This window comes from Agelaius phoeniceus, chromosome 17 (genome assembly GCF_051311805.1).
Source record: "Agelaius phoeniceus isolate bAgePho1 chromosome 17, bAgePho1.hap1, whole genome shotgun sequence".
Classification (NCBI taxonomy): domain Eukaryota; kingdom Metazoa; phylum Chordata; class Aves; order Passeriformes; family Icteridae; genus Agelaius; species Agelaius phoeniceus.
In genome coordinates this window covers 9,062,765-9,087,955 of record NC_135281.1, presented here as the reverse complement: position 1 = coordinate 9,087,955, position 25,191 = coordinate 9,062,765, and the positions used below count along the sequence as shown (strand labels likewise).

The 25,191-nt window shown below is 62.0% G+C and overlaps 3 protein-coding genes across 4 annotated transcripts; 2 read left to right on the top strand and 1 right to left on the bottom strand.

Moving 5' to 3' along the window:
* Positions 1-1,318: 1,318 nt before the first annotated feature.
* Positions 1,319-9,710, top strand: RSPO4 (R-spondin 4). The gene is made up of 5 exons (XM_054644645.2): positions 1,319-1,883; positions 4,773-4,961; positions 5,232-5,375; positions 5,465-5,650; positions 8,569-9,710. The coding sequence occupies exons 1-5, from the start codon at positions 1,805-1,807 to the stop codon at positions 8,640-8,642; spliced, it is 672 nt and encodes a 223-aa protein (XP_054500620.1). The 5' UTR covers positions 1,319-1,804; the 3' UTR covers positions 8,643-9,710.
* A 1,030-nt stretch (positions 9,711-10,740) lies between these two features.
* Positions 10,741-20,101, top strand: ANGPT4 (angiopoietin 4). Of its 2 annotated transcripts, XM_077187392.1 has the most exons (10): positions 10,741-11,414; positions 15,498-15,653; positions 16,016-16,137; positions 16,435-16,667; positions 17,160-17,275; positions 17,713-17,814; positions 17,893-18,059; positions 18,907-19,037; positions 19,124-19,317; positions 19,416-20,101. In XM_077187392.1, the coding sequence occupies exons 1-9, from the start codon at positions 11,103-11,105 to the stop codon at positions 19,282-19,284; spliced, it is 1,500 nt and encodes a 499-aa protein (XP_077043507.1). In that variant the 5' UTR covers positions 10,741-11,102; the 3' UTR covers positions 19,285-19,317; positions 19,416-20,101. The 2 variants fall into 2 exon arrangements, with proteins under 2 accessions (XP_077043507.1, XP_054500496.2); XM_054644521.2 differs by having other exon boundaries at positions 19,124-20,101.
* Positions 20,102-22,042: 1,941 nt separating this feature from the next.
* FAM110A (family with sequence similarity 110 member A) lies at positions 22,043-23,903 on the bottom strand. The gene has a single exon (XM_054644652.2). The coding sequence runs from the start codon at positions 23,754-23,756 to the stop codon at positions 22,755-22,757; it is 1,002 nt and encodes a 333-aa protein (XP_054500627.1). The 5' UTR covers positions 23,757-23,903; the 3' UTR covers positions 22,043-22,754.
* Between the last annotated feature and the right edge of the window lie 1,288 nt (positions 23,904-25,191).

Genomic DNA, 25,191 nt, shown 5'->3' with positions numbered 1-25,191 from the left:
ATTTATTTCATAATTAGAAAAAAAAAAAAACCTGAAGTGATCCCAACCATTATTCCTCCTGGTTTCCTCAGTTATTACTCCTGGTTTCCTACAGTGAGGCCAAAGGGGTCTGAAATGGCTCCTTTGTTGTCTGATCATTAACCCTTCAGGAATGAAATGCAGCAGTGCTGGATGGGAGGGGTGGGAGAGAGGTTCAACAGAAGGGAGAAATTGGAGGGTAGAGAGAAGATTAACCCCAATGTACTGTCCCAGGCATGGCTGGACACCCCAGGACACAGATGGACACATCCACTGCAGCCCTGTGGGTGGTCCCCTCTGGTGCAATGAGTTTGGTGGCTCTCAGCACCCCCAGGCCAGGCAATGCAGGCCCAGAGCATTCCCGGTGGAGAGGAGCCCTGCAGCTCTCTGGCGTGTGGGATGAGCAGGTGGATGATGATCTGCCCCAGGGTGCTCAGGGGGTTCCTGTGTGCCCAGAAAGCCTCTCTGTGCCCCCTCTGGGGGGAGGAGAGGGGCACCATGTGCTGGTTTGCACGTGGTGATGACAGGATTGAATGTGCTGTCGCTGGAGTTGTCACTGGCAGCCAGTGGCCTTGGAGCCCTGGCTGGGAGGTCACCAGGCTGTTCCAGGGGACAGCTCCTGGCACAGGGTTGGAATGATGGCACGAGCACGATGGGGACCTGTGCCTGTAGGGTCACCTGGGTACCTGGTGAGTGAGGTGTCCCCCTCCTGTCCTGCACCCCACTTCAAGCACAGCCCCTAGGGTGGGTTTTGGGGAGCACAGCGTGAAGCAAGGGGTGTGGACAGCCGCATGAGAGCCCAAAACAGCGCAGTGAGCTCGTCTTGGCTTGGAACAGCTCGGCACAGCTCGGCTCGGCTCAGCTTCGCTCCCGCAGCTCGGAGGGAGGTGAGTTAAGAAGCGCTCGGAAAATCAGAGTCAGCTGCGATCCTGGGGACAGCCGGGGCAGACCCGCAGCCGCCGCCGGAGCTGCCGGAGACCCAGCACGGCTCCCGGCGACCGGGGGGCTCAGCCCTGCCCGGGGGGGCTGTCCCTGGCCCCCCCAGCCCTGCGGGGGCTCGGAGCGGGGGGATGAGCTGAGGGGCTGAGCTGAGGGGGCTGAGTTGAGGGGGCTGAGCTGGGGGGGGCTGAGTGGAGGGGGCTGAACTGGGGGGCTGAGTTTGGGGGCTGAGTTTGGGGGCTGAGCTGAGGGGGCTGAGCCGGGGGGGGCTGAGTTGGGGGGGGCTGAGTTTGGGGGATGAGCCGGGGGGGCCGGCGCAGGCAGCGTCACCCTCCTGGCTCCACCCCCCCAAAATCGCAGGGGGCTCCGCTGTGACCCCGGCGCTGGGATGGCAGCGGGACAGACGGACCGCGGCGGGACGGCGGGACGGTTCCCAGCCGAGGTGGTGGCTGGAGTGCTCCGGGGGGATCCAGCCAGGGCGTTTGCCAGTCGCTTTGTTGCTGCTGGGGGATTTTTTACTTTTTTTTTTTTAGGATTATTATTATTTTGAAAGGGAGGGTGAGGAGAGGGGGCTGACACTGACTATAAAGGCAGAGCTCCCTGGAGCAGCCAGCACTTCCCCGTCACCATGAGCACTCCTCGGGCCTGACAGCCCCAGCCTGCCCCACTGTCGCCGGCTCAAGCTGCTCTGGAGTGTGGCTGTGTGTCCGGAGCTCGGGTTGGGATGGTGTGAGCCCGGAGCCGCTCGTCGCCCTCCCACCACCCCTCACCGGCTCTGGCAGGAGCCGAGCCCTCCAGCCGCTTGGATGATTTGATTCCTCCCCTGTCCGACACCACTCCTGCCCAGATGCAGTGGATAATATTCATGTTGCTGTTATTCATCAGCTCCATGGAAATGCTCACGCAGAACCGGTGGAAGAAGCAAGGTACGGTGTGCGCAGCGCGCTCGTCCCGCTCGGCTCCTGCGGGGTGGCTTTGGGACACCAGGCTGCCTGTCCTGCCAGGAAGGAGCCGTGAACCAGGGCTGGAGGTGCCAGCCACCAGCACACCCCCAACCCCTCACCTTGAGCCCTCTGGGGACCGTCTGTGCTCCCCTCTGGGTGTATGGCACGGGGCTGGCTTGGCAGTGTAGGAAGATGCAGAGTGCAGCCCCATAGCCCTGCCTGCCCAGTGCCAGCCCTGCCTTTGGGGACAAGGGACACTGGCTGGCACTGGGACCAGCTCTGAAAACCCCAGCAGAGCCAGACACAGTGGGGATAGCACAAATGGGCTGATTTTCTGATATTTCCTTTCTCTGCATAGCACACTAAGTGCCTTAGGAGTAAAACCTGGAAGGATGCTCAGAGCCACGGCAGGCACTGCCTGTCCCCTGCCCCATCCTTTCCTCAGGAAGAGGCATCAGCTGAGCCCCTGCTCAGTGCCTGGGCAAGGGCAGGGTGTGCTGGGGCTGTGCAAGGCATGTGCCCCCTCCATTGGGCACTGGCTCATGTCCCCTCACTGGGCAGTGCCAGGCAGTGCCAGCTGGCTGTGTGCAGTGGGTCCAGGGCTGGTTCTCAGCTCTGTGCCAGGAACGCCTTTGTTTTGGGGCCAACATGTGCCAGGGTAGGGGCAGGACCTGCCAGGACCAACTTCCCTTGAAGTCCTTCCATGTTAAAGGCATGCGGAGGCAGTAGGTGTGGGTGATGATGTGGGTGGCCAGGCTGGTGGCCAAAACACCCCTGATGGGAAACAGCCAAGCACCACGAGGGGCTCCAGCAACCACTGCTTGATGCTGGGTAGCACAATGCTCCAAAGGCCTCAGGTCTTGGCAGCCTGGGGGTCTGGCTGTGGCTTCACACCCCAGACATGTTATATACCCTGGGATAACCTGCACAGAAAAGCCAGCACAGGGTCCAGGAGCAACGAAAGATGCTGGAACACCCCAAAGCCTCCCTACTGCCACTGGGAGCTCTGGTCTGGGCAGTCCAGTGGCCCAGGGACTCATGGTTCCCAGCAGGACTGGGCATAGGGTGGGCAGAGATGCGGGGTGTCACACTCATGTCCAGCAAACCCAGGTACCCACTGTGCCCCGTGCCCAGCGCCCATCCCAGCTCAGCCCTGCTCTCTGCCATCACCACTGGACAGGAGGAGATGAGCCCCTCTTGTTCCTAATCCCCAAGCCCATGGTTTTGGAGTCAGCCACATTCTGGTGTTCTCTGTGCTGGCTCCCAGTGTCACTCTTGGTGGCAGAGACGTGTGTGCCATGCCAGCAGCACTGTGGGGTGGAGGAGGACTCCCCACTTCTCCCAGCTCCATACCATGTGATTGTTTCCAAAACCAGGGAGAGGAAGGAGATCCCAGCGCCCATCCAGGGCTCCCCACCTTCTTTGCCCTGGCTGGAGGTGGAAGGAGAACAGCAAAAAACCCCCTAAATATCAAAAAGAATTAGGGAAGGGAAAGAGGCTTGTAAATCCACGGGTCTCCAGGGAAGCCACTCCAGCTGCAGCCAGGAACACAAATGTTGTCAGCATTTGGTAAATATGTAACGGAGACCATAACAACTTAATGGATCCAAGGTGCTTCGTTAGTGCTCCCAGCAGATGCAGCTCTAATGAGGGCTCCTGGCAGTGCTGCCATCCCAGACAGTGTGCCCCAGAGAAGGGACTGGCATGAGCCAGCTTGGGGACAGCTGCATGGCACCCCAGCACCATGGACTGGCTCGTGCCAGGGACCAGCACACGGAGCTGAGGTGGTGAGGCATTGCCCACCATCATTGTCTGACAGAATCCTCTGCCAGCATCCCCCCGGCTTCCCAGCACCTCTGCCCCAGCCCCACAGCCATGGGACCCTTCTGGTGCAGCTTCTGGGGTCAGATGGACCAGCGCCAGGCAGTGCTGCCAGGGCTGAGTCTATGTCTGTGCTGGGCAGCACTCAGCAGGTGGCTCAGGCTTGTAGCAACCTTGTCTAGTGGAAGGTGTCCCTGCCCATGGCAGTGGGCTTAAGATGGTCTTGAAGGTCTCTTCCAACCCAAACCATTCTGTGATTCTGTGGTTCCATAGAGCCCAGGTCCTAAGCATGCTGTAACAGGGCTTCTGGCTCGGTCACTGGTACTCAGGCTGTGGTGCCAGAGCCAAACAGCTCCCAACAAAGGGTCATGGTGAAGGTGTTGGATGCCTGCATGCAGGAGTTCAGTGCCCCCTTTTGTGGTTTTTCTGTGGGCTCAGAGAGCAGGAGCAGTTGGCGGTGTCTCTGAGGCCTGGTGGATGTTGGCACCCTGTCCTTGTCCCTGGGAACAGAGGTCACCCACCCTGGGGTCAGTCACCCTCCCACAGCCCGGGAGTACAGCACAGGCAGACAGGGAGGCAGCAGAGCCTCTTGAGCAAACAGACAGATTCTTTTCTCAGCTCCTCTTGAGTGCATCCAAAATGCCCTTTGTCCTCTGACACTCAAGAGGCATCAACTGATTAATCCAGGTCAGATCATATTTCTACCCGCTGACCCAGTGGTTGTTCCACTTCCCACGGGATGGGCAAGGCTGGCTTGGGGTGTGGCTCAGACTGTCACCCATGGGCAGTGCTGGGCACGGGGCAAACCCTCAGTCTGGATCTTGGAGTGCTGGAGGCCATCAGTGCTGACCCAGCGGGGAGCGATGGCTCCATGTGTCCCTTTGCTGCAGCGTGGACAGAGGTGGGGATTTGAGGAGCAGAGAGAGGTGGGGTGGCATTTGCAGGGACGCAGGACAGCGCTGTCCCCCTGGTGTGTCAGAGAGAAGCCACGGGGCTGGGGCCCCCCTCAGCACCTGTTTCACAGCCCCTCTCCTCCGTTTGTCCCCGCAGCGAGTGCTGGCCTGCTGGAGAACTGCACGGGCTGCGTCCTGTGCTCTGAGGACAATGGCTGCATCACCTGCCACCACCGGCTCTTCCTGCTGATCTGGAGGGATGGCATCCGCCAGTACGGGATGTGTGTCCACACCTGTCCCCCCGGCTACTTTGGTGTGCGGGGTCTGGAGGTCAACAGATGCACAAGTACGTCCCGATCCAGCCGGGGTCCCCCTGCTCCTGTTAGTGCCCCCTGCTCCCCTCGGCACCCTGCGGGTCCCAGTGCTGCGGGAAGGGCAGTGGCTTCATTTCCCACAGCATTCCTGGTGGCGCTGAATCCAGGGGCAGCCGGGTTGGGGGGGTTCGTCCCCTTTTCCCTTGCCCAGAGCCGCAGCCTGGACCCCGCAGGTTTTGGGTGCCCGGTGGGTGCCGGGGGTGCCCCGGGCGGTGCCGCTGACCAGCCGTCCCTCCCGGCAGAGTGCAGGTCGCCCAGCTGCGAGAGCTGCTTCAGCAGAGACTTCTGCATGAAGTGCAAGGACAAGTTTTACCTGTACAAGGGCCAGTGCTTCCGGCAGTGTCCCCCCGGCACCGCGGCACAGCCCGGCACCCGCGAGTGCCAAGGTAAGCAGCGCTCGCACCCGTGCCCGCCGTCCCCGGGGACGTGCCTGGCTCCGAGGGGTCACCGATCCCTGCTGTGCCTGTCCCTGCAGAGACGTGCGAGCCGGGCCCGTGGAGCGAGTGGAGCGCCTGCACCCACGAGAGCCGCACCTGCGGCTGCAAGTGGGGTGTGGAGACGCGGGTGCGGGAGGTGCCGGAGGCTGCCCGGGAGGAAGGGACTGCCTGCCCCGCGCTGCTGGAGACCAGGAGGTGCCGCATGAAGAAGCACTGCCCGGGAGGTGAGCACCGCGCCGCCGGGGCTGGGGACAGCGTCGCGTCCCTCCAAAGGGAGCCCGAGGCGCGCTGCAGGAGGACGGTGGCAGCGGGGGCCTGGCAGTGGCCGGCGAACCATGCTGTCATCTCCCAAGCATTTTGAAACTCTGGGTAAAGCCGTCATCTCAGGCACATGTGCTGAGCAGCCCTAGGGCTGGCTGCTCCCACCTGGCAGTCCCTGAGACTGCCTGGGACGAGCCAGTGTCCCCTTCCATGCTGGACTGGGCTGGGCTGGGCACTGGCACGAACCGCCGTGGGATGAGGCTGCCAAGCTCCAGCTCCCATCCTGCCACGACGTGAAGGGAGGCTTTCTGTGCTGCAGCTGTGGGTAAGGAGGGTTGAGACACACAAGGGAGGTTCCTGCAAAAACCTCTGAGTTCCCTAAAAGCTGGAACGCTCGTGGAGCAGGAGGGCATCACCCAGGGGATTTCTGATGGCCAAAGTTTTGGGACACCCCAGGGCACAGTGCCCCTCTGTGGCTCATCTGGCCAGATGTTCACTCATGCTCCTGCACTTCCCCCCACCTCATTCCCAGGCTGGGGGCTCCCTGGCTCAGGGATCCCCCCACCTTTCCCACAGCAGACCCGCTGCAGGGTCTGTCCGGGCGGTGCGTGCACGGGTGCAGGGCTGGCGGTGGGAACCAGGACGGGGCTGATGTCATTTTTGGATGCAGGCGCCTGGACTGAAGCTACCCTAATAAATCTCCACTTAATAACTGGCAGAAAGGGGGATGCATGAGATACCGAAGTGAAGTGCCTGGCAGCAGATCTGAGCCAGCCAGGGTTGCGGTTCGGAGCTGCGGGATCGCTGAGCCCTGGGATGAGCTGGCCGGCACCGCCAGCGTGGCAGGGATCAGGGAGGACAGCACTGGATGGGGGGAGAGAAAAAGGGTGAAGAAGGGGGGCAGCAGCAGAGGACGTGTGTGCTGGGCGAGGGCCACAGAGCCAGGAGAGAGGTTTCATCCCAGCAGCATCAATCATAAGTAATATTTTCCTGCTGACAGTACAGAGGAGCTGATTCCCTTCCCCACCCAGGTCTCAGCTCACGTCTTTGGGGTGCCAGGTGGCTTCGATTTTGAGGATGTTCTCCTCCCTGCTGGTGTGTGGCAGCCCCAGACCCGCAGAGCTGGTGACAGTTTGATGCAAGAAATTTAGTGTGGGAGGACAGGCTGCTCTGGAGCACTGTGTCCTGGAGCACCGTGCCCGTGCCCTGCCCTGCCTAGCACACAGTGGGTCCCACTGGCAGGAACTGCTGTGCCTCTGTTTCAGGGACATCTCGTCTTGTGAAGTTACTGGGAAGGCACTGGCACCCCAGAAAAATGCTTGGCCTTCTGCCTCTGCCTGTGCTCCTGCAAGCTGGAAGCCGTGGGGTTACAGTGGTGGGCTCAGGGACTGGCAGGACTCTACTCTTCAGGCTGCTCTCTGGGATCAGCTTCAGAGACAGGCCTGTCCCCTGCCCAGCAGAAGGAATCCCATGAGTGTCCCCCAAGCAACCCCTCAGGAGAGAGCAGCCCCTCCATGTCCCCCTCTCCTGGGCAGGCTGTTTGCAGTCCCTGCCACGGCAGAGCATGTCTCTGCCCTCGCTCCCAGGCTCCTGCCCGCCTGGCCAAGTGCTGGGTTATGGGATCCAGATGCTGGAGGAGGACGAGGAGTTCACTTGATGCATCTGAGGCACCCCCAGCCCAGGCGAGCCAGGGCAGGCGGCCGAACCCGACCGTGTGATGAGAGATTTGTGCCACCACTTCTGAGCCATCCAGGCGGCTGGAAGGGAAAAGCTGCCGCGCTTGGCCGTGGCACAAACCCCTCGCGCTGCTGTAAATCTGCCTTGGGTGTCTGTCTCCAGACGCTTGGCGTGCGTGCCGTGCCCTCTCCTTTGTGGGTGGCAGCTGTCTGGAGATCAGAGCCGAGAAACAGGGCTTCAGAGCCAGCCAGGACAAGAACTGGAGCCCTCAGAAGGGACTGGGGACAACAGTGCTGGCACACGCAGCACCAGGGACAGTCATGGTCCCTTGTGCCCCTCACAGCACTGAACTGGAGTGGGTTGAGAGGACAAGGACCCACAAAGCTGCCCAGTTTCTGATCCGTAGCATGGACACCCCCTCCCAGTGGAGCCCATGGCACAGCAGGGTTTATCCTGAATCCCTCTTTCTTTGGTGTCTCAGCACCAACACCTCAGCCAGCTGGAGGGTGTGTGGCAGCTTCTCAGGGTGAGCAAAGGTTTGGATCCCAACAGCCTGACCCTGGAAAGCTGGCAGTGGGTTGACCTGGGATGCAGCCAGGCTCCACCTGGTCATGCCACTGGGATGGGGACCATGCACACGTGGAGGACATCCACAGGGAGAGAGAATTAGCAGCTGTGCAAGGATGCACTCCAAAGCCACCTTGCTCCCCAGCATGCCCAAATCCCACCAGGGGCTGTCTGGGTCCCACGGTGGAGGGCAGGTTCCCCAAGCATGGCAGAGCTGAGCATGGCTGTGCCATGGCTGTGGGGTGTTGGTGCGGCCACTGCCCCTCTCCAGCACCCACAGGCCTTGCTCAGAGAGGAGCTGGGGTGTCTCCAGGCAGCTTCCTCCTGGGTTGAGCTGCCACACCCCATTCCTAGGGATTTTGGGGTACCAGGACTGAGAGTCCAGCCATGGGAGATGTGGGGACAACATGCCAGTGTCCCGTGCCCATGCCATCAGCACACCCAGACCCCCCACACACCCACACTGCTGTTTCATGCCTGGGAGGGGGCTCTGGAGTCCTCAGAATCAGAACCTGGGTCCAGCACGAACACCTTGAGGGAGGATATGGGATCAGCATCCCATGGATGGGGCTCAGGTCAGGTCAGGTTGCCTGGCCAACGAGTGAGCACTCCTTTTCTTCTCCTTTTTCTGTTGCAGAGAAAACCGAACCCAAAAATAAAGGCAAGAAGCGACAGAAGAAGCCGAAGACAGAAAGGCACACGGGCACCTAGCGGGCACCAGCACAGGAGCTAGGGCACCATGGCAGGAGCTCCCAGCCAACTCCTGCCACGGTGCTCCAGCCACATCACCCCTGATTTTCCATCCACAGGAAAAAAAAAAAAAAAAAAAAAAAAAAATTGCACAATTTTCTCTGCCCCCCCATCCCCCTTTTCTTCTGAGACAATTTATGGCCTGTAAAACATTTCCTTTCCAGAAAATCTAATTTGCAATGTCCAAAGCAAAGCCCTAGGGCTTGGGGAGGGGGTGGCTCCTTTATTCCTCTGGTCTTCCCTCTCCCATAGCCTGCTCCATGCCTTCCTCCAGACGGGTGGGATGGGGTTAGACTGGGGTTGGACCCTGCTAATGAAGCTGATGCCTGCCTCGATAGTGTTCCCCGGGGCTGGGAGATGCCCTGGCTCCATGGGGTCCAGATTTTGGGAGTGCTGGGGGGCACAGTGCACCACTGAGCTGCTCCAGGTGCTGGATGGTGTCCCCCATCCTCAGACACAGGCATGGGAAGCAGCAGGACTCCTGGGATTGGGACCCCACTGGGGACTGTGCCATTGCTCACAGCAGCCCAGCTGGGTCCTCAACATCCCCACTGGCAAAACCAAGGGCCAAATCCTGCTCTCCTGGGGCTCGGAGGGCAGCTGGACCTCCAGACTGACAACCCTTCCTGGGATCATGCCAGTCCAGCACTCAGCACCCTCACGGGCCAAATCCTGCCATCCTCAGGCTCACAGAGAGGTTCAAAGAGCTTCTCTCCAGCTGGATGAGGGCACAGGAATTTGGGGTGACCGTGTCTGTATTCAGTCTAGGACAGGGACAGGCACAGTGTGAGTACAAGCCCAGGCAGGGGATGCTGCTGCATCCTGTGTCCCCAAACTGGGATGTGCTGGAAGCAGCGCTGCAAAACCGTCCCAGCCATCACCGGAGCTGTGACCGTGGGGTGCCGAGCCCAGGCATGCCAGTCTGTCCGTCCCTGCCGCGCTGTGTGCCCCAGGCACAGAGGGCTCTGTCGGGATATGCACCGTGTGTGTGCTTCAATCGCTGTCCAGCCGCAGGCAGCTCTGCGTTTGGGGATTGCCGGGGTGCGAACTCCCCGTCCCTGCCCTGAGCAGGAGCAGGGGGAGGCCGGGGCTGGCCGGGGGTGTCGGGGCTGCGGGGGCTGCGCGGACCCTTCAGGACGGGAGCGCTGGGTGTCAGCACCGAGCCAGCCCCAGAGCCGGCACAAAGCTGCCGGAGCATCGCCTCCGATCGCTTCATGACAAATAAATGGATTAAACCCCCGGCATCGCTCCTGCGTCCCTGTTTTCCCCGTTCCCACGAGTTGCTGCCGGAGGGGGTTTGGGATGCTGGCCATGGCCGTGGTGCAATCCCGTATTCCACAGCTCTGCAGCTCGGGTCCCTGTGGGGGGACACCCTGCCCTGCCCCCCGCCCCAGCACTGGGGTTCTGGGGAAAGATTTTAGTTCAAATTTTTAATGAGCATCGCTCATTGCCTGAGCCAGCAGTGGGGGAAGCGGCAAGTGTGACACTGGGACTGCCATTCCACAGGATTGGGAACCACCAGGGGCTTTTTCTGCGTGTTGGAGAAAATCCCCCTCTGCTAAGATGCTTGGACATCCCCTTGGCAGCCTGTCCCCACCACCGGGATTGTCTCCTCGTGGGGGACACAGCCCAGATCCCATCCCAGTCCCTGGGCTGCCAGACGTGGTGACCCCCGGTTGTGGTCGGAGCCATCAGCCCCCGACAGACCCAGCCTGGATCTGGGCACGCCGAGCTCCATGCACAGTCTGGCTGTGTCCTGCCAAGCCCTGCCTGGGACAGCCCTCCCTCCTGCTGGTCCCCACGGGCTGATCCCATGGCCAGAGCAGCGAAATGCAGGCCTGGCTCCCGCTGGCATTATAAATAGCCGGGGCTCGGGAGGGAGCCGCGCTGCCTGGGACGGGGGTGCCTGGGTGTGGTGATCGGGGGGACTCGGGGGGTGCAGGGCCGGGTCTGGGAGGGCTCGGTGCTGCCGTGGCGCTGTCCATCCACCCCGCGACGTGCGATGAGTTGTGCAGAGACCGCCCGGGGGAGGGACGGGGGCTGCGTGTGCGACTGTGAGTGTGTGTGTGTGTGTGTGTGTGTGTGTGTGTGTGTGTGAGAGAGAGAGAGAGACATTTATAGATCACGTGTGAAACTTGATCTCCCCGCAGTGGACCCAGAGGAAAGAAAAAAGATAGAAGTATTGTTTTTAAACAGATTTTTTCCTTTGTTTTTCTTTTTTTTTTTTTTTCCTCCCCTCTCCCCCTGCGAGGGCTGGCGATAAAAGGCCGGGGCGGCCAGCGCCGGCTCAGAGGGAGGAAATGCCGAAATCGCCGCGGTCAGAGGCGGCGGCGAGCGCCCACTGACCCACCCGGCACGGACCGGGCCGCCGGAGCATCCCCGGCCGTGTCACCCCGGCCTCGGGGGGACCCCACGAGGGCCATGCGGGGGCTCAGCCTGGGCCTGGTGGCCCTGACCTGTGCCACGACGGCTCTGTGCGCTGCCGGAGCCCAGCGCCGGGCTCTGGAGGGCGGCGGCCGCCGGCGCTACCACCGCGTGCAGCACGGCCACTGCAGCTACACCTTCGTGCTGCCCGAGGCCGACCCCCTGCCCTGCCCCGCCGCCCCCGGCCCTGCCCCCGGGCCCGCCAACGTGCTGCTCCAGCGGGACTCGCCGGCCGGCAGCGCCGGGGCTGCCCAGCGCCTGCGGCACCTGGAGAGGATCCTGGAGAACAGCACCCAGTGGCTGCTGAAGGTACGGTGTAGGATGGAGGGTGCGGGGGTACAAGCAGAGCGGCACTGTGGGCAGGGATCTGTGTGCAGCACCCACTCGTGCAGCATCCCTGTGGCACAGCTTGGGCACTGGGGCCTGTGCCCACCTGAGCATCCAGGTCAGCGTTTCTCTGCAGGTGTGCAGCTGGCATCAAGCACTGCCTGCATGGAGGGCATGCTTGCTGTGGGTTCTGCAAGTGCTGCAGCTCCTGGGTGCTGCAGATCACTCACCCAGAGCACTCCCCATTGAGGCTCTATTCCCTGTCCATCCTTGCCATAGGACTCCTCATTGTCCTGGCTGGGTTAGCTGTGCCAAGCATCCCTCGGGGATCAGCATTCCAAGTTCTGGGCGAGGAGACTGGGAAAGGGTTTGGCCAGTGACAGGGAGAGGGTCCCAAGGGCAGGGGCCACCAAAATCTCTGCAGCTTCATCATTTTCCCTCCTACAGGCTTTGCAAAAGCTCCCAGCACTTGGTGAGACTTTGTGAGGGACCCATGGCTCCACGGTGGGAGCAGTGGGGTGCCACCCCAGAGGGGCTGTGTACCCACAGGGTTGCCACCCCCAGCCCCCACTGGCTCGCCCTGTCCCCAGTGCCTGAGGCAGGAAGCAGCATTTCCTTCCTGGAGCCCCCACCAGCTGAGTGTGGCTGCCTGCGTCAGACCCAGGAATAGCTCATCCCAAGGGACACGTCCCTGGGGGCCCTGAACCCCACAGCCCGTGCCAGAAACACTGGGTACCTGCACTGATAAGAGGGGAAGCAGCTTGTGCCCAGCTGTCACTGACCCAGCAGAGCCACATGGCTGTCCTGTGCTGTGCCACCAGGCTGCAATGGGAGCCTCTGCAGTCCCATTTCCTGGGTGATGTCCCCGTGCAGCACTCAGGGATCAGGATGGGGCCAACACACTGAGTGGGGGTCCTGGGGATGGCCTGTGCTTGGGTAGCCACCCTGGCTGTGGGGGACAGTGCAGGCGACAGGGACGTGCAGGACGTTCTCCCTTGTCCCCTCAGCCATCCTAGAGAACAAATTCCTCAAGAGCTGGGAAAACGCTGAACCGTGGCTCTCCTGGAAGCCAGCCCAGAGGGTTGCAGAGGGGTCAGCAGGGCCAGTGACAACCTGGCTGGTGGCACTGAATCTCTGTCACTGTGGAACCTGCTGGGTCTGCTGGGTGCACACGAGCCCTGGGGTCCCTGTGCCCTCAGCTCTCTGCCTTGGTGTCCCTGTGCTCTGGTGTCTTTGTGCCCTCTCGGGATGAGGGCAGTTTTTCTATGGCCAGGCAAGGCAGGGGATCAGGGTCCCACCACAGGTGCACATGGCTCAGTCCAGTGCAGACAGCCACAGGCAAAGTGGGACTGCACATCTGGGCAGCTGTGGGCAGCAATGCCCCTCACCACAGCCCCAAGGAGCACAAGGCAGTGGAGCACTGGGCAGCCAGTACCCCATTTCTTCCCCATCCTATTCTATCCATCCCATCCCATCCCATCCCATCCCATCCTGCAGCATGGCTCTCTCCTTTTAGAGGCAGCTTGCAGCTATGTTTTTTGCTGTTGTTCCTTAGCTTCCCAAATTTCAGCAGAGCTGCCCAAGAACGCTTGTTTTGGTCAGACTCCAGTCCTGAACAAACAAATGAGGGCTCAAAAGAGGCATTGGGTTCAGGGACAGCTCGTAAACAACGTTGCATCCCCTTCTGCTCTGCCCTGGCATGGGGAGCCCTGCAGGGTGCTGAGAAATTGGAGATCTCCTGGTACCCAAGAGGTTCCCCAGATCCCCTCAGGCATCTCCAGCACTGGCCTCCCCCAGGACCCCCATCCATGGCACCCTCCCCACTCAGCACCCCTTGGTGGGGACATGGCCAGGACCCAGCACACAAGGACACTTCTGTCTCAGGAGGAATTAATTTTAGTTCAAACACAAACACTTGATGGTGCCGCTGGGTCTAGGGGGGGACTCGGGGTGGGATGGGGTCTCCAGTGAGGCAGGGGCATTTTGGCAGCTCTGAGGTGCCTGAGGGGCTGATGCTGCTCACCCTGGGATGTGTGCAGCAGTGTGGGGAGCAGGTGAAGGGTTTTCCACCCACCTGTGACTCAAGGATTCCTGAGCTGGTGCTTGTGAAATGTTTAGAAATGCCAGGACAGGATAGGAACTGGGGCATAGGGGAGGGATGTGGCTGCAAGAAGGCAGCACAGGATGATCCAGCTGTGGGCAATGGGATCCCAGCATGGACACAGTGAGTGGCTGAGTTTCCTCCTGGGGTGACCAAAACAGCACCACAGCCTTTCCACAGCAGCTCTGCCCTTATGGTGCAGAAACGAGTCTCTGAGGCCAGGAGAGCCCAGCTCACATCAGCACCCATGAGATGAAGGAGGAGGATTCCCAGATTCCCTGTCCTTGGCTCAGAGCCTGCTCCACTTGTGTCCCCTATGCCAGACATGCCTGGGGACACTGTGCCCCACTCCAGCTCCCAGGGAGCTGCTGGGGCCAGGATCCAGGGCTCCATCACCAGGGCTCTCAGCCTTCCCCGTGCCAGCTTGACCTTTTCTCTGGGTATGTTCTGCCCTCAGCTCACAGATATGTTTATTTAGAAAAAAAAAAAAAAAAAAAAGCAAGATTGAGAGGGAGAAAAGGCCTCCGCAAGCCCTGTGAAGCAACAAGATTAACGACGTGGTTAAAGGGAAACTCTCCAGCAATCCCTCAGCTCAGGGAAATGTTTTCCAGACGCGGCTTTCCGACCTTTCCCTGCTTCCTCCCTGAGAGCACGTTCCTGCGAGGGAAAATCCCCAGGGAAACGGGTGCAGGCAGTGCTGGCTGGGATGGTCAGCTCTGGGACCTTCCTGCCCCGAGACCCTCCTGCCCCACACGGATGCTCACTGTGGGGTGATGGTTTTGCCACTGCCTGTACAGAGGAGGAGGAGGGAGCAGTGAGATTTCATCACGCCAAACAAGTGCAGAGCCCTGTGCCCTGGCCCACTGCCGGCCCCACTCCCACGCTGAGTATCCATCCCAACACTGCTGCCTGCTTGCCTGGTATTCCATGGTGCCAAACATCCCAGCACTGCTGCTTGCTTGTCTGGTATTCCATGGTGCCAAACATCCCAGCACTGCTGCCTTCCTGCCACCGTGCCAAGCATCCCAGCAGCCCTGCATTCCCACCACGGTGCACAACATCCCGGCACCACTGCCTGCTTTCCACACTGCCCAGAGAGCAGCATCCCAACCCTGCTGATTCTGCTCCACAACCCCACAAGATGGCAGGGGGATGTGGGGCTCTGCCTGCACCATGGGGAGCTCAGGCAGGGAGCAGGGTCTGGGCGAGCAGGGAAGCAGCATCTGCGGGATGCAGGGAGCGGGGCAGCCCCCGTCCCTCCTGCTCTCAGGGGCTGCTTTCCCAGCGTGGGCGGCCCCTTCCGCTGCCTGCGGCCCCCGCCGAGGGACCGTGCCCCCAGCGAGGCCATCGCCCTGGGGAGGGGCTCAATGGGAACCTCATGGCGGGGCCGCCAGAAATAGCAAAGCCTTTGGGAAAGGCGGCTCCCCCGCGGGCTGGGAAAGCGGAAGCGTCATCTCAGCTGTGTCCGAGCTGTGTTCGCAGCCACAGCTTCTTCCCAGCCCCGAGCACTTCCACGCGGTGGAGCAGCACCGGGTGCCGGACGCCCACCTTCCCTGGCTGATGGTGTCCCCTCGCCCTCCGTATCCCCGGTGGTTGGGGCTGGCAGCTGATGCTGATGGCAGTGCCAGCCACTCCCTGCCTGGCTGCTTGGCACAGGCAACCCTGGCTGGGCATCAGCCCCGGCTCGCCAGCACACCTGGGCACACAGAAGCCCATGCCAGGCCCCAGCTGGTACCACAGCCCAGGAATCTTGGCAGCCAGTGCCTGAGGAGCCTCCCCTGCAGCAGCTCAGCTCGCTCTGTCCTCTGATAAGATTCCAAGGGCCCCGAGGTGGGTCAAGCCTTGTGGAGACACAGGGCTGTGCCTGGGGGCTGTGCCCGGCACTGCCAGGCTCAGCTGGGGTGCTGAGACAGAACCCAAAGAGGTGCCCAAATGACCCCCTGCACGCTCACCTCCCTGCACAGCTGGAAAGCTACATCCAGAGCAGCGTGAAGCCGGAGGTGGCCGAGCTGCAGCAGGCGGCGGTGCAGAACCAGACGGCGGCCATGCTGGAGATGGGCAGCTCCCTCCTGAACCGCAGCGCCGAGCAGAGCCGCAAGCTCACCGACGTGGAGGCACAGGTGTGTCCCCATGTCCCCGTCACCCTGAGAGGTACAGTTCATGTGTCCCCATGTCCCCCCACCCTGAGAGGTACAGCATGTGTGTCCCCATGTCCCCCCACCCTGAGAGGTACAGAATGTGTGTCCCCATGTCCCTGCCACCCTGAGAGGTACGGCTTGTGTGTGCCCACATCCCCACCACCCCAAAATGTGGTGGGTGGCACGGTTTGTCTGCAGATAAAAGCAATGCCCCAAGGTGACCCAGGGTTTAATGCACCCCTGCTGGAGATCCCAGGGCTGTGTGCCAGAGACCGGCTGGCCCAGTGACACCAGGGGTGTGGTGTGGCCCTTGATGCCAAGAGTCCCCTCTGCTCCCGAGGCAGGTGCTGAATCAGACGTGGCGCATCGAGATGCAGCTCCGGGAGAATTCCCTGTCCACCACCAAGCTGGAGAAGCAGCTGCTGCTGCAGACCAATGAGATCCACAAGCTGCAGAACAGAAACAAGTAGGGGCTGGGGTGGCTCAGGGACCCCCACAGCCCTTGGACCCCACAGGGAGGCTGGTCTCTCCCACCTCATACTGCACCTTGAGGAGGCCTGAACCCCTCCAGGTGCTGGCTGTGGTCCCTGGGGGGTTGCACAGCCCCAGCACGGCCACTGGGCTTTGGGTTCCCCTGGCTGGGCACATCCCAGAAGTGAGGGTACAATTCAGGGGGTGCAGCAGGGGATGGGGACAGCAATGGGTCCCTGCAGACAGGCTGGGACCGCTCTGCCACCCCGTCACCGCTGCATCCCACTCCCAGCATCCTGGAGGTGCGGGTGCTGGAGATGGAAACGAAGCAGCAGGCGGAGCTGGCGGGGGCCCACTCAGAGAAGGAGAAGCTGCAGCGGCTGCTGAGCCGGCAGAGCGGCACCATCGAGGAGATGGAAAAGACGCTGCTGGCTGCCAGTGCCAACACCAGCCTGCTCCAGCGCCAGCAGCTCCAGCTCCTCCAGTCTGTCCAGAGCCTGGTGCGCCTCGTCTCCCAGGGCAGAGGTGAGCGGGGTGTGCGGGCAGAGTGGGGGCACTGGGAAAGCTCCGTGTCCTCCCAGCAGCGTGCCAGGGTGCCCCCTGTGGTCTGCTCAGCTTGAGTGACTTCCCCTCAAAAATCATAGAATCGTTCAGTCGTGGAATGGTTTGGGTTTGGGAGGGATCTTAAAGCTCATCTCATTCCAACACCCTGCCATGGGCAGGAACACCTTCCACTAGAAAATTATCCACTCACTGCAACCAAGGAGCAGCTTGGAGCCCCAAGGGGGGGTCCATAGCCTGATGCCATTCCCAGCCATGGCAAACCCCCAGGGGTGAGGCTGGCAGCAGCCCTGGTGGCACAGCTGCCTTGCTCAGCCCTCAGGAGATGGCACAGAAGATAAAAAAATAATCTTTGTGAGCACAAAGGCATCCAAAGGGAGAGGGAAGAGCAGCAAAATCAGTCAGGGCTGCAGGGCCATCACAGTTTCTGCCTTCTCACTGTCTCCTCTGTCACAGCCATGTCACCTGGGCAGGAGCAGCAATTCCAGGACTGTGCCGAGGTGCGCCGAGCGGGCATCCATGCCAGTGGCATCTACACCCTGCACATTGCCAACCTCAGCGAGCCCAAAAAGGTGAGCACAGCCCAGAGAGGGCTTCCCTGCCCCACCCCAGAGTGTTGCCCACCCAGCACACCAGCTCCTCACCAATCCCTCTGTTGCCTGGCACATCCCGGGGCAGTTTCCCCACCCCATCCCCATCCAGCCTTGGGAACTGCACAGGGGTGAAGGCAGCACCCACAGGATGAAAGCAGGGCTGGCACAGCCTTCCAAATGGGGGCATAAAACTGATTTTAGGCACCCTGACCTATAAGCACCAGACCCCAGCCCCTGTCCATGGCCATGGAGGGAGGAGAGACCCCTCAGCCAGGCACTGGGCACAGCACACCCTCGTCAGCCCCTCAGGCAGCTCTAGCACCCACAGAGCACCCATGCTGAGCTGCCCAGCCTGGCAGGAATACACCTGGACACCCACTCCAAGCCACCCCCAGCTGTCCCTCTCTCCCTTTCAGGCATTCTGTGACATGGAGACAGATCGAGGGGGCTGGACCATCATCCAGCTTCGTGCCAACGGCAGCCTCAGCTTCCAGAGGAGCTGGAGGGAGTACAAGCAGGTGTGTGCCTGGCCGGGGAGGGGGACACCCTGGGGGCACCCCAGGCACCCTGAACTCACCCACCCTGCTGCTCCACAGGGCTTTGGGGACGCGTCGGGGGAGTACTGGCTGGGGAATGAGGCCGTGCACCTGCTGACGAGCCGGGTGCCCTACGCCCTGCGGGTGGAGCTGCAGGACTGGGAGGGCGGCCAGGTGTATGCCCACTACGGGAAATTCCAGCTGGGGAGCGAGCGGCAGTTCTACAGGTAGGGGAGAGGCACTGTGGGAACGGCCACCCAGCACTCCCCATCTCTGACTGTCCCCAAGCCCTGTGGGAGCAGCCACCCAGCACTCCCCATCTCTGACTGTCCCCAAGCCCTGTGGGAGCAGCCACCCAGCACTCCCCATCTCTGACTGTCCCCAAGCCCTGCGGGCAGCAGTGCCCAGGGGGCAGGGCTGGGTGTGGGAGGTGCAGGATCACCTGGGGCTTCACTGGGTTGTCCTGGTGTAGTTATGGTGCCAGGTGCCAGGCACATTGCTGTGATACTTTTATCTCTCCCTGGGCTTCTGAGAAGTAGATTTTTAATATATAAAATTGCATCAAGGCAGTGGGATTTGCCATCCCAGTGGAAGCAACTTGGGCACTTGCAGTGAGGCTCTTTGTTTGGGCAAGGGAGGTGACACAGTTGTGGCCACCAGGCATTCCCATGGATTTTGGGCATCCTGAGGCTGTCCATGTCCACGAAGGGATGCTGTGCTCCTAATGCTCAGCTTGCCATGGTCATGGGCAGGAGGGTGGAAAGCAGCTGAGGGCCTTTCACTGCTGGGCTGGAGGTGGAAGCAGACCCCAGACATGCCCTGCAGCATCCATGCCATGCATGCACCGAGCTGACCCCCAGCAAGAGGACTGGAGGAGACTTGGGGGGCGCTCTCTGCCCCAGCATGCCACAACCCCACTCTTGGGGGCCAAGGACCGGAGGCCAGGCTGGCACTGCAGGATCTCTGCCCACATCCCTGTGCTGTGTTCAGCTCATGGCAGCCCCTGAGCAGTGCTGGGGGCTCTGTGACCCCCCAGCAGCCAGCAGTGACAGTGGCTGTGTCCCGTGGGCACAGGCTGTCACTGCAGGACTACAGTGGCACGGCTGGGCAGCAGAGTGGGCTGGCACTGCAGGGCACCCAGTTCAGCACCCGTGACGCAGACAACGACAACTGCCTGTGCAAGTGTGCCCAGATGCTGTCAGGAGGTGAGCGGAGCAGGGGGACACCCCCATGCGGCACCCATGGGTGCCAGCCTGCGATGCCACCTCCCTGCCCTTCTCCCTTCCCACAGGATGGTGGTTTGATGCCTGTGGCCTCTCCAACCTCAACGGCATCTACTACCCTGCCCGGAACAACATCCGCAAGCTCAACGGCATCCGCTGGCACCACTTCCAGGGGCCCAGCTACTCCCTGAAGGGCACCCGCATGATGATCCGACCCTCCTGCTTCTGACGTGCCCATGGCAGTGCCAGCACTGACAGACAAGTCTGGGACAAGGGATGGTTGGGGCTAAGATGTCCCAGCTGCTGCAGGGAACCTTTGCCATGAGTTTATTTTTTACTCTTGTTTATCCCATTTTTCAGAAGTCTGCAGTGTCACCACAGCCATGCTGGAGGAGCCATGGGCAGGGGTGCAGGAGCTGGAGCTGGAGCTGCAGGAGCTGCAGGAGTGAGACAAAGCCAGACCTGCCAAAGTGGGCTCCAGAATATGGAAACCCCCTGATCTCACCTCAGCTTCTCTCCACAAATTTCTGCTGGGCCTCAGGGTTTTGTCTTGGGGACAGGGCTCCAAACCCCCCCCCCTCCACTCCCAGTGAAGGGGCTCTGAGAATCCCTGGGACCATGTGCATTCAGAGAGACCCCAGACATGATGGGGGCTTTGCCTTTTCACTGGTTTTGGATATTATAAATCCTCCACCATCCCATTTTCCTGCAGGATTAGAGGAGCTGGATGAGACAGGAATCTTGATAAGCCTGGGGGCTGGTGGTCCCTCCTTCCCCTTTCATCCAGACACAGCCATGCAGAGGGCCACAGACTGTCCCCCTTCCAAGCATGGCCCTAGCCACTGTCCCCATGTATGGCAGGACAGGCACTGATCCTCACGGGATGGAGCTGGGTTTCTCCAGCTCTCAGAAAGGACAGGAAGAGCAGGGGTGGCCTTGGGGACCTCCATGGGGACCTGGGATGGCCAGTGGCCCAGTTCTGGAAGGCCCTTGCTGGGAGCAGACACTGCAGAGGCAGGGGCTGGCAGGGCCCCAGGAGTGGCAGGAAGGGGCTGGGGGGTCGTGGGTGGGGAGGGGGCTGTGGGTTAGAGGTGGTGGGTGCTGGCACCGACACCGGCTGTGCACGCAGCAGCGGGGGGGCTCCTGCTGCCTGCCCTCATCACTGTCCCGAGGCACCCGCTAATTAACGCTGATTAAAGCACGTGACGTTGTTGGCGCTTCCAGAAGATGCTCATCAGTGGGGAATAATTAAAAAATGGAAAACACGGGGGGCGGTGCTGCCGGTTTTCCTTCTGTCCTGGCTGTCTGCCTGCACCTCCTGCCTGCTCCTGGGGCACCCATGGGGAATCTCAGCACACAGGGTGAGGGTGATGGACGTTTCCCCGGCTGTCCCTCCTCCCTGCAAATAACTGATGGCCTCAGCTGTGCTCCCCATGAAACCGGAGCCACCGGGAAGCAGCTGCCAGGGAAAGCGATAGGGAGAGTGGGGCTGTCCTGCTGTCCCCAGTGGAGACATGCAATGGGGGGAGGGCATTCTGGGGGGGGACACGTGTGTCTGAACGTGTCTGTGCCAGGGTTTCATGCTGGCAGTCCCATGGGTGGGGGTCAGATGGAGACTCCTGGTTCGGGAACGAGGCTGCTGTGTGTGCATCTGTGTGTGCACATCGAAATACTGCTCACAAACACGTGTGGCACATGGACACACAGACATCCTGCATGCACACGTGAGCACACAGGGCTTTGGATGGCCATGTCAGGTCCCATTCATGCAGGGCATGGGACACCAGAGCCACACCAAGGACTGGCAGCACCTGAAGGACATGTGGCTGCTCAGCCCTTGCCTGGCTGGGGACTGGTGCCCCCCCCCCCCTTCTCCTTAGCAATAGCAACAAATTTAGACCAAGCCCTGGGACACACCACACTGAGGAATCCAGCAGCACAGCCGGTCCCAGCCACCAGTGAGGATCTGGTTCCCTCAGAGATTTCCCCAAGGGCTAAGCCTGTCCCCAGGCGATTGCCAAGGGTCCCTGTCACCCTCTGGTTTCCGGGGTGTTTTCCCTGAGGAGGCACCCAGTGCCCCACGTGCCATCATTAAGGATCCCCTGGGTGTGCGTGTCCTCCCCAGAGCACTTCATCAGCCTGACTCACAGCCAGATGCCATCCTCGTGTCCTGTCACCACGTCCTGACACCACATCCTGCCCTCCACATTCCCAGCAGCTGGACCTGACAATAACCCAGCAGGAGTCACGTGGATCCTGCACCCTAAGCAGGGGATCTGTGTGGACACACAATAGCACAGAAATCAGGCTGGGGTGGTAAATTCTTCTTTATGACAGCTTTTTTGGGGACCCCAAGCACTGGATGGAAGCCCCAGTCAAGGGGCCCATGGTGCTGCCCTGGCCTGCAGCTGCTGGGGGGCTGCCACTGAGGGAAGGCAGCAGCAGGCCCAGCTCCAGGTTGAGTCCCTGGGTGCAGGTGCTCGCTGCTGGCTTTGATGTCACCTTCCCCAGCAGACACCTGGCTGCAAGGGACATCAGGAGCACGGTGACTGCAGGGCACAGGTGCAGGAGAGCTGTGGTGCCGTGTGAGGCTGCCCTGGGAGAAGCACGGGCGCTTTTCATCTTCAAAGCGCTCCCTGCTCCCGCTTTCATCCCAGCCCACCTGGGAGCTCTCTGCTATTGCCGCCCCCATCTCCAGTTCTTGGAGAGCCGGGACCTGGCCAAGCTTTGCAGCAGGGAGGGAAGGAGGCAGGGGAGGGTGCATGGCACAGAGGGGAATCCCAGCAGCTGGGGCTCTGCCGGGACCTGCCAGACCCAACCGCCGCCCTGCCGTGCCCGCCGGGCCCCGCGCTGGCACGCTGCAGCATGGAACCCATGACTCCCTCCCAGCACCCATCCCCTCAGCTCCCATCCCAAAATCCATCACCCCAAGAGACAACACACAGCCTCCAAAACACAGGTATTTAATAAAACTGGCTGCATTATAATAATTATTATTATTTACAGATCAAATGTAAGGAAAAGAGTAGAAAAGAGGAACTGTTGTCTTCATAAATACCAGGCCCAGCATGGTGGGGGCTTCTTGCCCACTGGCAGCCGGGAAGGGGAACACAGGCACCTGCAGACACTCACACAGACACACAGCCCTGGGCAGCCTGAAGCAGGGGGTCAGGTTTCCCCCTCACCCCTCAAAGCACCAGGCTTTTCTTCAGCAATAAGATGGGACCACCAGGATGTGGCCACCCCAGACAGTGGGACCCCTTCCATGGAGGCTGCAAGGGGCAGCTCCTTCACAGGTGCAGTGTCCCTGCTCTGTGCAGGGGGACCCAGCCCCTTGCACCCCACCCTGGGATGCTGGTGAGGAGCAGGACAGGCAGGAGCTGCCAGCAGTACAGGCAGGGCAGCCACACTTGAGGCCCTGTGGGTGTTGAGGACCAGCCACACACCCAGGGACACGTGTCCTCTCCTCTGCCTTCCCATGAGCTTGGGGAACCTGGGTCTCCAGTGCTGGGTACAGGGGTCTGACCATGGATCCCTGGCCACATCAGGCCAGCGATGCTGTGGCACAGCAGGGCTGAGTTCAAGGGTCCTGTCACCACCAAGAGGTCCCTGCTCCTCCCAGGGCACAGCCAGCGCTTTGTCCCCATCCAGCACTGCCCACTTATGGGCGACCCATCCCCGGTGCCCACCACGGCACTGCTACACATCGGAGACCTGCTGGGGCTCCCTGGCCTGGCGCAGCCCGTAGAGCCACTTGATGACGCGGGCGTTGCGCTCGATGATGGAGATGCCGTAGGGCACACGCTCGGCCGGCCGCCCCTCCGGCGTGGCGGCGCTGGGCGGCGAGCGGCCGCCCTCCGAGCTGGCCGTGCTCACGCTGTGGAACTTGAGGGACACGATGTCAGAGCTGGCGCGGGCGAAGCGCTCGGCCCCCATGTCCTGCATCTCCTCGGGGTCAAGGCCGCAGTAGTTGAAGAAGCGCTCCAGGTCGGCGGTGGCCCGCGAGAGCCGATCGCTCAGGTCCGACTTGGAGCGGTGCAGCAGCGGCTGCCGGCGGGCGCTCTCCGGGCGGGCGGGTGAGCTCCGGGACGGGGTCACAGGCAGCCCACCTGGGATGGGGGATGCAGGCAGCGGTGTCACTGGGCTCCGCGGAGCTCCACAGGGACGGACGTCCACCCTCCGCACGGCCACATTGCCGGGGGGCTTGGGGGTGGCCGGGCTCTCCGGTGGCTTGAGAGCCCCCTCCACCGCTGGCGCTTCCGCCCGCCACCTGCACTCCCTGCCCAGCGGGCTCTCCGCCTTAGGGAAGGGGCTGTCACAGAGGTTGATGAGGTTGTTGAGGATCTCCAGGTCAAGGGAGGTCTTCGGGCTGGCAGCATCGGCGCGGCGTGGCCCCGGGGGTGCCCTGCGGCTGGGGGTGAGCACAGCCCGGCGCACCCCGGGGGTGAAGAGAGGCTGCTTGAGCAGCAGTGGCTTCACCGGCTCCTGCTTGGTGCTGACGACCTTCTGGCTCTTCACGTACTTGGCCTTGTCGGCCTCCAGCCTCTCCACCGCGCTGGGTTTCCCGGCCCCCGGCTCGGCGTGCCGGCGGAAATACGCGGGCCCTTTGCGGAGGATACGGACGGGCATGGCCGAGGTGAAAGGCGCCGTCACCGTCACCCCCTTCATGGTGTCACCGGCTTGCAGCGCCTCGACGGGCATCCTCCGTGCCGGCACCGGGACACGGCTGAGCGGCCGCCACGGGCAGCGAGGGGCTCAGGTGCCGTCGGCTGCGGAAAGGGGCCGGAGTGAGAGCGGGGCCGGAGTGAGAGCGGCGGCGATGCTGCCCCTGCCCGCGCCCCGGCCCCACGGCAGACAAAGGCAGCCCCGGCTGTGCGGTACCGCACTCGCTGCGCCCCCGGCTCCAGGCTGCCTATTTGAAGGCGGTCACCACGCCTCCGCCGCCGCCGAGCCTCCCCGACAATGCCCCGGCCAATCCGCGCCGCACGCCTGCTTCAAACCGCACCGGGGCCAATGGCGCCGCCGGGGAGGGCGCCCCGGTCCCGGCGAGGGGCGCCCTGGGGAGAGAGCGGGGGCGGAGAGAGCCGAGCACCCCTCACTGATGCTCTGCCCAAGCGCAGGTTTGGGGGTGCATCGCCCGCATCAAGAGGAGCATTGCATGTGCCCCTCGTCCGTGCTCAGGGGTGCACTGCCCACATCCAGGGGGGCATTTCCTTCACCCAGGCGAGCATCGCCCACTCCCAGGGGAGCCCTGATTGCTCCCAGGGGTGCCTCATCTACATCCTTGCATCACCCATGCCCAGGGGTGCATTGCCTGCTCCCAGGCGTGCATCCCCCATGCCCAGGGTTCCATCACCCACCACCCTGCCGGGCTGGTGGATTCCGTGCTCCGCTCCCTCTGCTGTTCCCTCAGCTCTCGCAAACTCCGGGGCTGCTCCCAGGCTCCCTGCTCTCATCCTGGAGCTCCTTGGAAAGTAAGTGGAGTACACGGGGGTTTCCACTCGTGCTTCCCCGGCGTTCTCGGGGCAGCGTGAGGCCCTGTGCACCCGTGTCCTTGGGTCCCTGCCAACCCCAACAAGCGCAGCCGCCACAACGGTCGCGCAGAGGCACCAGCCCGCCCACAGCGAAAAGGGGGGGGAGGGCACCCAAACCCTACACCCTTCTGCAGCCCCCTGACCAGAGGTGGACACCCCCAGAGTAGCCCCAATACCCAGAGAGGCTCAGCAGCGGCAGGGCACACAGGAGTATATGCGGGTCAGACCCCCTTCCCCACCCCAACCCCTTTACCAAGCTGCTCTGAGATTCCCCCTGAGGGTCCCGATTTGGGGCACTGATGAGCCCGAGGATGTGACAGCAAGCCCCAGCACTCACCGGGTGCAGAGGTGGGCAGGGCAGGGCCGGTGTGCTGTGGCCTCACTCGCTCCCGTGGCAGCCCCGAGCCGGCAGCTGCCACCGTCACCCGCTCACCTGCGTGCACAAACTTCCTGGGAGCAGCCCAGAGCCTGTCCCAGGGGCAGGAGCCAGCCCTGGTACCCACAGCCCCGCCGAGCCGTGGCTGAGCCATGTCTGCAGCCCCTACCAGCCCATGGGTGCCAAATTCCCCAGAATGTGGACCCCAGCAGGATCCAGATTGCAC